A 16,602-nucleotide genomic window follows, 5' to 3' on the forward strand; every position below is an offset into this window, starting at 1 on the left:
CGTTACTTTTAGGTAACTAAAATAACTTGCAGCACACACAGTGAAAGTGTTTGCTGGCGCATTTATAATTCTATCAACTTTATTTCACATTTGGACTGCTAACATTAGCACAGTGCAGATAAATCACAACGAAAAAAAATAATAATTGGGGGCTGTCGTTGGGCTTTCACCAGTGGTGGCTGGTCAACAGAGGCCACTAGAGGCCACCCCACCACCTTTCAAAAAAAAAAAAAAAAAAAAAACTAACAAAAAACATTAAATATTATCCATCCATCCATCTTCTTCCGCTTATCTGAGGTCGGGTCGCGGGGGCAGCAGCTTTGGGAGGGAAACCCAGACTTCCCTCTCCCTAGCCACTTAACCAGCTCCACCGGCGGGATTCCAAGGCGTTCCCAGGCCAGCCGAGAGACATCGGGGCCTATTCACTAAAGGTTTGCGTCGCCTTTGCACCGCGCTAACCGGCAAAAATGGAGCAATTAGGGAGCACCTAATTCACTAAACACGCGCAAATGGGGAAATCCATCACTAAGTGCTCTGCCGAACAGATTACGTCACGGTGCGCCAGTGTTATTTGCGTGTATGTAAATTAGGTAATTTGCATACATTTGATGCAAAATATGCCCACCCCAATGCAAATGAGACTCATTGACATGCAGCGTCTAATTCACTAACGCCAGCGCAAATAGCAACACCGCGTTTGCGTGACGCAAATAACGTCTTTGGAAAGCATGTATTAACCTGACGCACCTCGATCTCAGGCAGGGCATGCCATTTGCAGCACAACATGCGCGGCTGATCACGCAGACAGGAGAGAAAGAGGGGGAAATATTTCCGTGTTAGTTTAGGACTCATAACGTAACCCGGGCTGATCGGCAATGGCGGGGAGGCATTTTACGATAATTCTTACGTGCCAGATGCATACTGTACGCCCACGCCAACGTCTGAAAATATATTTTTAAAACACGATCGCACCAATAATTTGTACTTTATGAATGAATGACGTCGTTGTCGTCCTCTCTGCTTTGTACAGCTTAATGGCGCTCTAAGCGCTTACTCTCGGTCCAACCTCACTTTCTGATAATGTCATCTTTCTCGCAACTGTTACTATAACAACCATTTTCTTGGCGCAAATCCATTGCCATGTGTGGTAAATAAGGTGCAAATTTGCTCCAAGCTGTCAGTTTTGTGGACGTGTTTGCGCCGGTATATGATTAGAGCAATATCCTTAGTGAATAGGTTGGTAAATGGGCGCAGACTGCGTGTGCAGTTGTGGTGCAATATTTCGCGCTATTACCTGACGCAGCGCATTCTTAGTGAATATGCCCCATAGTCTCTCAGCGTGTCCTGGGTCGTCCCCGGGGCCTCCCACCGGTGGGACATGCCCGGAACACCTCCCCAGGGAGACGTCCAGGAGGCATCCGAACCAGATGCCCGAGCCACCTCAGCTGGCTCCTCTCAACGCGGAGGAGCAGCGGCTCAACTCTGAGTCCCTCCCGGACGACCGAGCTTCTCACCCTATATCTAAGGGAGAGCCCAGACACCCTGCAGAGGAAACTCATTTCGGCCGCTTGTATCCGGGATCTTATTCTTTCGGTCGCGACCCACAGCTCGTGACCATAGGTGAGGGTCGGAACGTAGATCAACCGGTAAATCGAGAGCTTCGCCTTTTGGCTCAGCTCTTTCTTTACCACGACGGGCCGATACAGAGTCCATATCACTGCAGACACTGCACCGATCCGCCTGTCGATCTCTCGCTCCATCCTACCCTCACTCGTGAACAAGACTCCAAGATACTTGAACTCCTCCACTTGGGGCAGGATCTCATCACTGACCCGGAGAGGACACGCCACCCTTTTCCGACTGAGGACCATGGTCTCGGATTTGGAGGTGCTGATCTTCATCCCAACCGCTTCACACTCGGCTGCAAACCGCTCCAGTGAGAGTTGGAGATCACGGCTGGATGAAGCAGTCAATCACTGGAAACGAATCCGACTTACTGCCGGCAATGCGGACCAAACTCTGGCAACGGTCGTACAGAGACCGAACAGCCCGTATCAGGGGGCCCGGTACCCCGTACTCCCGAAGCACCCCCAACAGGACTCCCCGAGGGACACGGTCGAACGCCTTCTCCAAATCCACAAAACACATGTGGAGTGGTTGGGCGAACTCCCACGCACCCTCAAGGATCCTGCTGAGGGTGTAGAGCTGGTCCACTGTTCCACGGCCAGGACGAAAACCACACTGCTCCTCCTGAATCCGAGATTCGACTTCGCGACAGACCCTCCTCTCCAGCACCCCTGAATAGACCTTACCAGGGAGGCTGAGGAGTGTGACACACCCTCCGGTCCCCCTTCTTAAAAAGAGGGACCACCACCCCGGTCTGCCAATCCAGAAGCACTGTCCCCGATGTCTACGCGATGTTGTAGAGGCGTGTCAACCATGACAGCCCCACAACAGCCAGTGTCTTTAGGAACTCCGGGCGGATCTCATCCAACCCCGGGGCCCTGCCACTGAGGAGCTTTCCAACCACCTCAGTGACTTCGACCCCAGAGATAGGAGAGACCACCTCAGAGTCCCCAGACTCTGCTTCCTCAAAGGAAGATGTGTCGGTGGAATTGAGGAGCTCTTCGAAGTATTCTCCCCACCGATTCACGACGTCCTGAGTCGAGGTCAGCAGCACCCCATCGCCACTATACACAGTGTTAATGGTGCACTGCTTTCCTCTCCTGAGACGCCGGATGGTGGACCAGAATTTCCTCGAAGCCGTGCGGAAGTCGTTTTCCATGGCCTCACCGAACTCCTCCCATGTCCAAGTTTTTGCCTCAGGTACCGCTGAAGCCGCGTTCCGCTTGGCCAGCCGGTACCTGTCAGCTGCCTCCGGAGTCCCACAGGCCAAAAAGGCCCGATAGGACTCCTTCTTCAGCTTGACGGCATCCCTTACCGCTGGTGTTCACCAGCGGGTTCGAGGATTGCCGCCGTGACAGGCACTGACCACCTTACGGCCACAGCTCCAATCGGCCGCCTCAACAATGGAGGCGTGGAACATAGCCCATTCGGACTCAATGTCCCCCGCCACCCCCGGGACAAGGGAGAAGTTCTGCCAGAGGTGGGCGTTGAAACTCTTTCTGACAGGGGATTCCGCCAGATGTTCCCAGCAAACCCTCACAATACGTTTGGGTCTGCTAGGTCGGACCGGCATCTTCCCCCTCCATTGGAGCCAACACACCACCAGGTAGTGATCAGTTGACAGCTCCGCCCCTCTCTTCACCCGAGTGGTGTTCATTATGAACAATCCGTGACGAGCACAGAAGTCCAATAACAGAACACCGCTCGGGTTCCGATCAGGGGGGCCGTTTCTCCCAATCACGCCCCTCCAGGTCTCACTGTCATTGCCCACGTGAGCGTTGAAGTCCCCCACCAGGACGAGGGAGTCCCCAGGGGGAGCACTCTCCAGCACACCCTCCAAGGACTCCAAAAAGGTTGGGTACGCTGAACTGCTGTTTGGTGCATATGCACAAACAACAGTCAGGACCCGTCCCCCCACCCGAAGGCGGAGGGAGGCTACCCTTTCGTCTACCGGGGTGAACCCCAACGTACAGGCACCAAGCCGGAGGGCAATAAGTATGCCCACACCTGCTCTGCGCCTCTCACCGTGTGCAACTCCGGAGTGGAAGAGAGTCCAACCCCTCTCGAGAGGATTGGTACCAGAGCCCAAGCTGTGTGTGGAGTAGAGTCCGACTATATCTAGTTGGTATTTCTCTGCCTCACACACCAGCTCGGGCTCCTCCCCTGCCAGAGAGGTGACATTCCATGTCCCAAGAGCTAGCTTCTGTACCCGGGGATCGGACCGCCAAAGTTCCCGCCTTTGGCCACCACCCAGCTCGCTCTTTGGCCCCTCCTACAGGTGGTGAGCCCATAGGAAACATTAAATATTAATGAATGAAATATTGAAATATATTTTAAGACGATAAATAGTGTAGTATAGTCAATAATGAGTAATGTTTCATCCATCATAACGACACCGCTGCTATATTGGAGGTGAATTTGCTACGATTGGTTAATTTCGTGACATGGTGTGGTTGTGCTTACGCAAAACAAGTAAGATGTCAGAACAAAATGATGTTATTTGTTAAAAGGGAAGTCAAGTCATATGTTCTAGGTGTCCCCAATAGTCTAAACGCATCATACTGATGAATATTGGGTTTGTGGGATATGAATTCATCAGCAAGATCCACTCGTTTGTATCCATCTCATTGGGGTGGCCATTTTGTCACTTTGCTGTCAACTGCAAATGTCTTTTGACTATTTTCTGCGTTTGCTCATGTGACGTTTGCAAGTGATGGCCGCCACTGAGATGGATCAAAACGGGTAAATGTTGCTGCTTCATTTAATATTCCACAAATGTAATATTAATAAGAATGCAGCGTTTAGACTCGTGGGGCCCCACAGAACATAATTGTGAAGAAAATGTTTGACTTGACTTCCTTTTTAATGATGTTTTAAATACTCGTCATTGTCATCTATCTGAATAATTTTGCTAAGATTCTCGGAGTTCGCCATTCTCCGCCTTTTCCACAAAGAGCTGGTTTTGCGCAATGTCCTCAAATTGGGTGAGCAGTTGTTCCCGCACCGCCGGGATATGCTTGTACGCTTTGGACGGGGGCGGGCCCACAAGCACAGGCCGCACTTTGATTGGTGGGATGTCTGGCAGGGGCGGGGCCTTCTTCCTCCTCCGCCCGTCCATCTCGGCCGCGTCGGTCCGAAGCGCCCGATAGCCGTCGCGGTCGACGCCCAGCGGCAGCGCCGTCCGGCAGGAGCCCGCGCACGCTCGCAGCTTCATGTCCACGTCCACCTGGCGGGCATCGATGCCATCTTAGTACTTTTAGATCATTTAGCAATACATAGTTGGAGGAATTCCACTTTTTTCAACGAGTTAGCAAGTAGCCACCACCTCAGCTCTCCACAGCTCTTCCACCTGCCGCCGGACGCGCTCGTTCAGCTCGTCCAGCCGCTGCTGTAGCCGCCGAGATCGTTGCCGGAACGACGTCAGGTTCCGAGCCAACTCGGCAGCGTCTCGCACAAACTTCAGCTCGGACACTGCAAAAGGGGCCAACGCACAATGCAATGCTCGCTTGACAACAAATACTATAGTAAATACTAGGAGCGTGACGATATATCGGTATCGTGATAAAACATGATACTTTGTCTCCAAATAGATTATCGATAAATCTACACACAAGTATCGCGATATTTGAAGTTTTTGTAGTTAACATACAGCCACTATAACGGCTCCATTGTTCATGACTTATTGAGCAATTACTTGGCGGGCCACTAGGGGAAGCGCCTCATAAGAGTGGCGGGGATATGAACACAAGTCTTCAGGCGAAGAAGACTCATCAGATTAGTTTTATTTATTTTTATTTTTTTTATTATTTATGTATTTTTATTTATTAAAAAAATACATTTATTTATTTATATTTATATTATAATATGAATCATTATCATTATTATTATTTTATGATTAGTTTTATCATAGATTATCGTGGATTTATGACCTGAGCAATATATCAATAATCGCGGTATCGTCATGTCGTGAGATAATTGTATCGGTCTCAGGCAGATAGCCAGCCTTATTTCAATGTATTGATATTATTCACGAATAGAAAGAATACAAAATTGCCATTCATTTCATTCAATTTTAAGGAAATTAATGCTATATTGGAAAATGTAGGTCTTTAAAAATAATCTGTCATGAATCTAAAGTACTAGTGCTATTGGTACTTGGTATCTGTGATCAGTAAAAGTAAAAACAAGTCCAAGTAGTGCTTTGGTGCCAACTTTTGAAATGTTGTTGCCAAGGAACTATGTTGAAGTGAGCTAAGAAGCTTCATTTACATTGAGAGATGCTTCATTTAGACAAAAGAAATGCTTTGCTATCATTGCGTCACTTCCTGGTGCTAGGGAACTATGTTCAAGTGAGTTGAGGAGTTTCATTTAGGCAAAAGTAGTGCTTTAGTGCCAGCTTGAGACATTTTGGTGCCAAAGATCTATGTAGACGTGAGATGGGAAGCTTCACTTAGACAAAAGTAGCAATTTGCCGCCATCTTGGTGCCAAGGTACTATGTCCAAATGAGTTGAGGAGCTTCATTTAGACAAAATTAGCACTCTGCCACCATCTTGTGGCACCTTGTGCCAATGAAGCATGTCGAAGTGAGTTGAGGGAGCTTTGTTTCGACAAAAGTAGTGCTTTGACAAGGTGTGAAAACTGAAGAGTGTACCGTGTTGGATGACCAGGACCCTCCGGTGGTGGCGGTAGACGTCCGCGACCTTCGCCATGAACTCTTCAACCGCATCCTCCATCCTCTTGGCAGTCTTACAAAACGCGTGCAGCTTCCCGTCCGCTTCCGTGGCCGTCTGCGAGAGGACAGCTTGTAGGCGGCAGCCCGACGGACACTTCCTGCCCTGTTGGTCGAGAAAAAGAAGGCTTAGTCGTAATAAGACACATGATTCGTTGACGAGGAAAACGCTTGGAAGTAAATATGACGCCATGTTGGAGTCGGAAGTCGGACTTTTCCGAGTTCAAAACAGGAAGTGTTTTTCACCTTTCACCTCAAACGCTTCCAGGTCGGAACTGGAAAAAAACCAACACGGATATATCCGACTTCCGACCATCCTCTGGTCAGAAGTCAGACTTTTCCGAGTTCAAACCAGGAAGTGTGTACGGGAAATCGGAAATTCCACTTGCGAAGTCGGAGGGGGGGAAGCGTCACTCTAAAATGGTGACCTGTTCGGAAACAATCAACAAATTAACAAGTCAATGGTAAAACACAATTTACTCAAGTATAAAATTAGATCGTTTCTTCATTCATAAATATTGGCTATAACTTCATGTAACGCAACGTACGTGACAGTATGCCGCTATCTCCCGGCATGAAATTATACGATGAACTACTGAACTGTATGGAATGCTTATGAAATAAGATAAAAACAATAAATGAAGAAAAATTGTGAGAAGGTAAGTTTGCTGCAGATCAAAATGAGTTTTAAGAACCAAAATAAAAAACAATTAACCACTATCCACCATTTTGGTTGTTTACTTTGCCTAGAACGCTTTTAGGTCCGAACTGGGAAAAAAACAACTCTGATAAATCCGACTTCCAACCATCCTCGAATGCAGCTTTATTATTATAAGACTATTGGCTTCAAGGCCAGACACATTTCCTGCTCTTACCCAGTCGCCATAGGAACACGACGGCGGCACGTCGGACCGGGCAGGGCAGCGACGTCCATCGGAGGAGAAGGAGAAGGCGGGCTGCCGGCGGCCATGTTGGATGTGCAGCCTTGCGCATGCTATGGGCACAAAGCAAATATGTGGTTAGCGGCCGGGTACATGTCGTGCGTGCGCAGGGTCCAAGGACGCCACGTTTGTTTGCTTTTGGACACAACTTGAACACAAACACACGCTGACAGGTTTGTTTGCGCTAATTAACACATTCGTGTTGAAGCAAGCATGTTTCCAGTCAACCCAAAATGAATTAAGGTAGGTAAACTTTCAAATGTTCATCTGTTCAAAGTATCAGTCGCAGTAGAAGTCTTCAGAAAAGAAAAAAAAACACCACAATTTTGCCATCAAGCTTTATTTTGCAAGTTGCACAAAAAGTATTGAACGGGTTGGACATGCACTTTCAAACCATCCATCCATCCATCCATCCATCCATCCATCTTCCGCTTATCCGAGGTCGGGTCGCGGGGGCAGCAGCTTTAGGAGGGAAACCCAGACTTCCCTTTCCCCAGCCACTTCAACCAGCTCCGCCGGCGGGATCCCAAGGCGTTCCCAGGCCAGCCGAGAGACATAGTCTCTCCAGCGTGTCCTGGGTCGTCCTCGGGGCCTCCCGCCGGTGGGACATGCCCAGAACACCTCTCCAGGGAGGCGTCCAGCAGGCATCCGAACCAGATGCCCGAGCCACCTCAGCTGGCTCCTCTCAACGCGGAGGAGCAGCGGCTCGACTCTGAGTCCTTCCCGGATGACTGAGCTTCTCACCCTATCTCTAAGGGAGAGCTGGACACCCTGCGGAGGAAACTCATTTCGGCCGCTTGTATCCGGGATCTCGTTCTTTCGGTCACGACCCACAGCTCGTGACCATAGGTGAGGGTTGGAACGTAAATCGACAGATAAATCGAGAGCTTCACCTTTTGGCTCAGCTCTTTCTTCACCACGAAGGACCGATACAGAGTCCGCATCACTGCAGACGCTGCACCGATCCGCCTGTCGATCTCCCGCCCCATCCTGCCCTCACTCATTAACAAGACCCCAAGATACTTGATCTCCTCCACTTGGGGCAGGATCTCATCCCCGACCCGGAGAGGAAAAGCCACCCTTTTGGAGTTGGCGATCACCCCCCACAGGACTCCCCGCGGGACACGGTCGAACGCCTTCTCCAAATCCACAAAATACATGTGGACTGGTTGAGCGAAGTCCCATGCACCCTCGATGATCCTGCTGAGGGTGTCGAGCTGGTCCACTGTTCCAGGGCCAGGAAACCACACTGGTCCTCCTGAATCCGAGATTCGACTTCCCGACGGACCCTCCTCTCCAGCCCCCCTGAATAGACCTTACCAGGGAGGCTGAGGAGTGTGATTCCTCTGTAGTTGGAACACACCCTCTCACCCCCCTTCTTCTGCCAATCCAGAGGCACTGTCCCTGATGTCCACGCGATGTTGTAGAGGCGTGTCAACCACGACAGCCCCACAACATCCAGAGCCTTTAGGAACTCCGGGCGGATCTCATCCACCCCCGGGGCTCTGCCACCAAGGAGCTTTCCAACCACCTCAGTCACTTTGACCCCAGAGATAGGAGAGCCTACATCAGAGTCCCCAGACTCTGCTTCCTCAAAAGAAGACATGTCGGTGGAATTGAGGAGGTCGTCGAAGTATTCTCCCCACCGATTCACGACGTCCCGAGTTGAGGTCAGCAGCACCCCATCGCCACTATACACAGTGTTAATGGCGCACTGCTTTCCTCTCCTGAGACGTCGGATGGTGGACCAGAATTTCCTCGAAGCCGTCCGGAATTCGTTTTCCATGGCCTCACCGAACACCTCCCATGTCCGAGTTTTTGCCTCAGGTACCGCCGAAGCCGCGTTCCGCTTGGCCATTCGGTACCTGTCAACTGCCTCCGGAGTCCCACAGGCCAAAAAGGCCCGATAGGACTCCTTCTTCAGCTTGACGGCATCCCCCAGCGGGTTCGAGGATTGCCGCCGCGACAGGCACCGACCACCTTACGGCCACAGCTCCGATCGGCCGCCTCAACAATGGAGGCGCGGAACATGGCCCATTCGGACTCAATGTCGGCCGCCTCCCCCGGGACAAGGGAGAAGCTCTGCCGGAGGTGGCCATTGAAACTCTTTCTGACAGGGGATTCTGCCAGACGTTCCCAGCAAACCCTCACAATATGTTTGGGTCTGACAGGTCGGACCGGCATCTTCCTGACAAGACGAGGTAAGGTAGGACTCAGACGCAGGAGTAAGGTGGGCCACCAAGGCAACAGGTTTATTACCGGCCAACAGCTGTCTCCTCTCAAACTGAGAGGAGAACGGGGAATCAAAAAAGTGGAGAACAAAAAGCGCTCCACTAGGGAGGAAAAAACAGGCAAAAGGTACTGGGGACAACAGAAGGCGCTCCGCTAGGGAGGAAAAAGGACACAAGGCAAAAGGGGTAACTAAAGGCGCTCCACTGGGGAGGAAAAGGCACAAAAACAAGGCAAAAATACAAGGCAACGTGAACGAGGTCATGAGGACTGTGGGACGCTTCCATGCACTGACTGTGACACTTCGGCACTGAGGGTAGAATGCAGCTGGCTTTTATTGAGAGTCTTGATTGGTGGCAGGTGTTTGTAATCATGGGCGGGGACCGGTAATAATGGAGCGGCAGGAAGGGTAAGTGACCTGGGGTGAGAGGAGAGTTAGGATTTTCAAAGCATGACAGGAAACATGGATAACAAAATAAAAGCATGGGCCGTCACGCCGGTGGCGGCGTGACAGTACCCCCCCCCCTCAACGGCCGGCTCTCGACGGCCCAGGAATGTCAGGATGTTCTTCATAAAATTCATCAATGAGGGAGGGATCTACGATGAACCGGGAGGGGACCCATTGTCTTTCCTCCGGGCCGCACCCCTCCCAGTCGACCAGGTATTGTCTTCCGCGGCCCCGATTACGAACATCCAGAAGCTTCCTAACCTTGTAAACGGGGCCGCCTTCAATCATCTCCGGGGGGGGGGGCTGGGTTCGGAGGGCACCAGAGGACTCTCAGGGGAGGTTTGACTTGGCTGACATGGAACGTGGGATGGATTCTGAGGATCTTGGTAGGCGAAGACGAACTGCAGCAGGACCTATGGACTTGGTTACGGGAAAAGGCCCCACAAATCGCGGAGCCAGCTTTGGACATGGTACCTTGAGCCTGAGGTGTTTGGCTGATAGCCAAACTCGCTGGCCTGGGCGGTATTCTGGTGCCGGTCTCCTCTTCCGGTCGGCGGCCCTCTTCACCCGGTCTCCCTGGCGTTGAAGCGCCGTCCGGGCCGCCGACCAGACTTTGTGGCACCGACGAATCATGGCCTGGACCGAGGGAACAGTTTCCTCCTCTTCCAGTTCGGCGAAAAACGGAGGATCGTAGCCGTGGACGCATTTGAACGGGGTGAGACCTGTGGCAGATGTGGGTAATGAGTTGTGTGCGAGCTCGACCCATACCAGATATTTACTCCAGGTTGTCGGGTTCTGGGAGACGAGGCATCGGAGTCCGGTTTCAAGTTGCTGATTGAGCCTTTCCGCCTGTCCATTGGCCTCAGGATGGTACCCTGAAGTCAAGTTGGCCTTGGCTCCCAGGGCTTTGCAGAACTGGGTCCAGAATCGGGAGACGAACTGTGGTCCACGGTCGGAAACGATGTGCAGGGGGAATCCATAAAACCTGAATATGTGGTTGATCATGATGTCTGCGGTGGTCTTGGCGGATGGGAGCTTGGACAGTGGAATGAAACGAACCATTTTGGAGAAACGGTCAACAACGGTGAGGATTGTGGTTTTACCATGGGATGGTGGTAGTCCGGTTACAAAATCCACTGATATTTCCGCCCATGGTCTGGATGGGATGGGCAGTGGCTGGAGTAGGCCCATCCGGGACTGATTTGATGTTTTGTTGCGGGCACAAATAGGACAGGCAGAAACGAAGTCCTTGATCGTGGTGTCCATTGCCGGCCACCAGAATCTCCTGGCGACAGCATACATGGTCCTGCGGACTCCAGGATGGCAAAACAATCGTGAAGCGTGAGCCCAGTGTATTACCTGGGCCCTCAGTTCTTCTGGCACAAAGAGTCGACGTGGTGGGCATGACGTGGGGGGAGTGACGTTTCGCAGTGCCTCTTTGACATCGTCCTCGATTTGCCATCTCATGGCCCCGACTATGCAGTCCCGGGGCAGAATGGTCTCAGGCTCGGCTTCCAATGGCTCGGACTCGTGAACTCTTGACAAGGCGTCCGCCTTGACGTTTTTGCTGCCTGGTCTGTACGTAAGAGAGAATACGAAGCGGTTAAAAAACAAAGACCATCTGGCCTGTCGAGGGTTGAGTCTTTTAGCTTGGCGTAAGTATTCTAGGTTTCGGTGGTCGGTCCAGATCACGAAAGGAAGTTCGGCACCTTCCAACCAGTGTCTCCACTCTTCAAGAGCCACTTTTACCCCGAGAAGATCCCGATCTCCGACCGAGTAATTGCGTTCTGCCTTGGATAGTTACCGTGAGAGGAATGCGCAGGGATGTGTTTTTCCGTCTTCCTGGCAGCGCTGGGACAATACTGGCCCAATCCCTATGCTCGAGGCGTCCACCTCGACCACGAACTGGCGTTTGGGGTCAGGAACTTTGAGGATTGGGGCGTTGGTGAATCGAAGTTTCAAGTCTTTGAATGCCTTTTCGGCTTCCGGGGTCCAAAAGAAACGAACTTGTGGGGAGGTCAAGGCGTGTAGGGGAGCGCCAATGGTGCTGAAGTTTCTAAGGAATCGACGGTAAAAATTGGCGAATCCGAGGAATTGCTGGACTTTTTTCCGTGAATCCGGCGTGGGCCAATCTCGCACGGCGCTGACCTTGTCTGCCTCCATCTCTACTTTTCCCGGTGACACGACAAATCCCAGGAAGGAGATGGTGTTGACGTGAAACAGGCTCTTTTCGGCTTTTACGTAAAGCTGATGATCAAGCAGGCGTTGCAAGACTCTGTTCACATGGTTTTGATGGCTTGCTTGGTCAGGAGAGTAAATCAGAATATCATCCAGGTAAAAATACACAAAGTGGTCAATAAAATCCTTTAGTAATTCGTTAATCATTGCCTGGAAAACTGCTGGGGCGTTCGTGAGACCGAAAGGCATGACAAGGTACTCGTAGTGTCCTCGGGGAGTGTTGAAACCAGTCTTCCATTCATCCCCCTCGCGGATTTGGATGGGTTGATAGGCGTTTCGGAGATCAAGCTTCGTGAAGATTTTAGCTTGTTGTAGCTGGTCGAACACCGAGGACATCAAAGGCAGTGGGTACCGGTTCTTAATCGTGATGTCATTTAAGGGGCTGTAGTCAATGCAGGGGCGTAGGGATCCATCCTTTTTGCTCACAAAAAAGAAGCCTGCTCCCGCAGGCCAGGAAGACGGTCGGATGAGGCCGGCTTTCAAGGAGTCGTCAATGTAAGTGTTCATGGCCTGACGTTCGGGTCCTGAGACCGAGTACAGTCTCCCCTTGGGGATGGTTGATCCGGGGATCAGGTCAATCGGGCAGTCATACGGTCGGTGTGGAGGAAGAGTCATGGCCTTGGTTTTGCTGAATACCTCCCGCAGGTGGTGGTAGCAGGAGGGAACAGTGTGCAGGTTCGGATATTCCTCTTGAGCAGGCGAGGCGAGAGACACCTGGTGAACCTGGGCTGTGGTGTTCCGGGGTGCGGGTTGTTCCAATCTGTGAGTAATGCAGTCTTTTCCCCACTCCAGAATGACTCCAGAGTTCCATGCGATTCTGGGATTATGTAGACACAGCCAAGGGTGACCCAGAACCAAAGTGGGGGAAGCAGCATAGAAAACATGGAAGCGAAGAGTCTCGAGGTGCTGTCCGATTTGCACTTCCAGAGGTTCAGTGATGTGGGTGATTTTGAAAAGTTCCTTGCCGTTAAGCGCTCGAGCCTGGATGGTTGAAAGAAGTGGTTCTGTGGAGACTCGTAGTTGCCTCACGAGCTCCCAGTCCATGAGGCTCTCGTCGGAGCCGGAGTCGATGAGGGCTGACAGATCTGTAGTGACATGGTGATGGGTTATCTGAATCTGCGTGAGCCTGTGGTTCTTGGCGGGTCGGGGTGGCGAGGAACTCACCGGTGAGCCGCCCTTCGTGGTGCAATTTCCCACCAGGTGGCCGAGGCCCCCGCAATAGAAGCATCGGCCTTCTCGGCGGCGGCGCTGTCGCTCCTTGGGAGTAAGCCGAGCCCGTCCCAGTTGCATGGGTTCCTCTCTGGCGAGACCCACCTCTCCTGGTTCCGGTCGGGGAGGAAGGATGGGTTGTGGCCTCCCTGCCTCCGGTGGCCGTGACCATGGGGTGGATTCCTCCCTCCTTCGGAGTCCGCCGATCTTCGCCAGTTCCTGGCGACGATGATCGGTGCGGATTGCGAGTGCTATCAATGCGTCCAAGTCTGTGGGGAGTTCTACGGGGATCAGGAGTTCTTGAATGGCAGGTGAGAGTCCTTTCAAGAAATGATCGTGTAGTGCAATGGCGTTCCAGCCACTGTTCGTGGCCAACGTTCGAAAGCGAACTGCGTAATCGCTGACAGGTTCCTTGCCTTGTTGAAGTCGGCTCAATGCTCGTGCCTTCTCTCGGTCGTTGTTCTCTGGGTCAAAGACTTGGCGCAAAGCGACTTGAAATTCCTGTACGCTTTGACAGACCGAGGAACCCCTGACCCATTCCGCGGTCGCCCAGGTTTTGGCCCGTCCCGTCAGGTGCGACACCATGAAGGCCACTCGGGACCGGGCTGTGGGAAATGCCTGTGGTAAATGTTCAAAATGTATGTCACACTCCGTGAGGAAAGTCTGACAGCGCCCGGGTTCACCGGAGTATCGTTCTCGGGAGGCCAGTCTTAATCCTACCCTGGTAAATGGCGTGGTCGGGACGGGGAACTCAGGATGAGGAAGTTGTCCGGTGGGAGCTGGCGCTCGACGCCGTGAGAGGCTCACCAGCTCGTGGACCTGGCTGGACAATTCCCCAATCTGTGACAACATGGCTTGCTGGATCCGGTCCTGGTTGTCAAGCCGGGCCTCCTGGCTCTGCAGTGCAGCCTCGACCTTGCCTGCTGGGTCCATGCTGGCCGAAGTGTACTGACAAGACGAGGTAAGGTAGGACTCAGACGCAGGAGTAAGGTGGGCCACCAAGGCAACAGGTTTATTACCGGCCAACAGCTGTCTCCTCTCAAACTGAGAGGAGAACGGGGAATCAAAAAAGTGGAGAACAAAAAGCGCTCCACTAGGGAGGAAAAAACAGGCAAAAGGTACTGGGGACAACAGAAGGCGCTCCGCTAGGGAGGAAAAAGGGCACAAGGCAAAAGGGGTAACTAAAGGCGCTCCACTGGGGAGGAAAAGGCACAAAAACAAGGCAAAAATACAAGGCAACGTGAACGAGGTCATGAGGACTGTGGGACGCTTCCATGCACTGACTGTGACACTTCGGCACTGAGGGTAGAATGCAGCTGGCTTTTATTGAGAGTCTTGATTGGTGGCAGGTGTTTGTAATCATGGGCGGGGACCGGTAATAATGGAGCGGCAGGAAGGGTAAGTGACCTGGGGTGAGAGGAGAGTTAGGATTTTCAAAGCATGACAGGAAACATGGATAACAAAATAAAAGCATGGGCCGTCACGCCGTTGGCGGCGTGACACTTCCCCCACCATCGGAGCCAACACACCACCAGGTGGTGATCAGTTGACAGCTCCACCCCTCTCTTCATCCGAGTGTCCAAAACATGCGGCCGCAAATCCAATGACGACTACAAAGTCGATCATCGAACTTACGTTTGAGCATGGTGTTCGTTATGGACAATCCGTGACGAGCACAGAAGTCCAAAAACAGAACACCGCTCGGGTTCCGATCGGGGGGTGCCGTTCCTCTCAATCACGCCCCTCCAGGTCTCACTGTCATTGCCCACGTGAGCGATGAAGTCCCCCAGCAGGACGAGGGAGTCCCCAGGGGGAGCGCTCTCCAGCACACCCTCCAAGGACTCCAAAAAGAGTGGGTACTCTGAACTGCTGTTTGGTGCATATGCACAAACAACAGTCAGGAAGCGTCCCCCCACCCGAAGGCGGAGGGAGGCTACCCTCTCGTCTACTGGGGTGAACCCCAACGTACAGGCGCCGAGCCGGGGGGCAATAAGTATGCCCACACCTGCTCTGCGCCTCTCACCGTGGGCAACTCCGGAGTGGAAGAGAGTCCAACCCCTCTCGAGAGGACTGGTACCAGAGCCCAAGCTGTGTGTGGAAGCGAGTCCGACTATATCTCGTCGTACCTTCTCTGCCTCACACACCAGCTCGGGCTCGGCTCCTTCCCTGCTAGAGAGGTGACATTCCATGTCCCGAGAGCCAGCTTCTGTAGCTGGGGATGGGTCCGCCAAGGTCTCCGCCCTTGGCTGCTGTGCTCTGCACCCGACCCCTTTGGCCCCTCCCACCGGTGGTGAGCCCGTGGGAAGGGGGACCCACGTTGCCTTTTCGGGCTGTGCCAGGCCGGGCCCCATGGGTGCAGGCCCGGTCACCAGGCGCTAGCCAACTAGCCCCACCTCCAGGCCTGGCTCCAGAGGGGGGCCCCGGTGACCCGCGTCCGGGCAAAGGAAAACGTGAACCATTTATATAAATCATCATAAGGGTTTTTTTTTTTTTTTTGCCGTGCTTAGTCTGGCCCCTCACCTAGGACCTGTTTGCCATGGGTGACCCTGCCAGGGGCATAAAGCCCCAGACAACATAGCTCCTAGGATCATTTGGACACGCAAACCCCTCCACCACGGTAAGGTGCCGGCTCACGGAGGGGGCACTTTCAAACATTTAGGTAAAACCTGTGACGGTTCTCGAGCATTTTAGGTTTATCCCTATTTTGTGAGTAATGTATAAAAAACGAAAATATTTTTTAAAAAGGAAAACTAACTGAAACTACATTTTATATTTACAAAACTAACTAAAACTAACTATAATTCTAGCAAAAATGTCCTTCGTTTGAGTCTTTGGTTATTAATTTAACACATGAGCCTTTGGGGATGATTTTAAATGTGATTTTAAGTAGATTTATCTTGATAAAAACAGATTAACAGCAGCCAATAGAAAAGCACGTTCAGATGACGTCGCTCCCATGGTGGATTTTTTTTTTCAATATTGCACAAGTAATACACATTAAAAAAATAAATACAACTAAAACTGAAACTAACTAAAACTAATAAAAACTATTAAAACCAACATGAAAACTACAACAACTCAAAACGACATAAAAACTAACTACAATGACAATTCTCAAACTATAATAACCCTGCTGAGGACTCCCCAAGTGGATCCCACTAAAAAACACGCACAGAGCAGA

General features: G+C 51.8%; 1 protein-coding gene across 2 annotated transcripts; it reads right to left on the reverse strand.

The window, feature by feature from the left end:
- Nucleotides 1-3,887: 3,887 nt before the first annotated feature.
- LOC144004276 (fibrinogen alpha chain) lies at nucleotides 3,888-7,900 on the reverse strand. 2 transcript variants are annotated; one of them, XM_077501378.1, is made up of 4 exons: nucleotides 7,232-7,900; nucleotides 6,279-6,462; nucleotides 4,952-5,097; nucleotides 3,888-4,852 (listed from the first exon to the last, which is right to left on the reverse strand). In XM_077501378.1, exons 2-4 carry the CDS (start codon nucleotides 6,358-6,360, stop codon nucleotides 4,538-4,540), a joined length of 543 nt encoding a protein of 180 aa, XP_077357504.1. In that variant the 5' UTR covers nucleotides 6,361-6,462; nucleotides 7,232-7,900; the 3' UTR covers nucleotides 3,888-4,537. The 2 variants fall into 2 exon arrangements, with proteins under 2 accessions (XP_077357504.1, XP_077357505.1); XM_077501379.1 differs by lacking the exon at nucleotides 7,232-7,900 and adding an exon at nucleotides 6,603-6,749.
- Nucleotides 7,901-16,602: the final 8,702 nt, after the last annotated feature.

Source organism: Festucalex cinctus, chromosome 16 (genome assembly GCF_051991245.1).
Source record: "Festucalex cinctus isolate MCC-2025b chromosome 16, RoL_Fcin_1.0, whole genome shotgun sequence".
Classification (NCBI taxonomy): domain Eukaryota; kingdom Metazoa; phylum Chordata; class Actinopteri; order Syngnathiformes; family Syngnathidae; genus Festucalex; species Festucalex cinctus.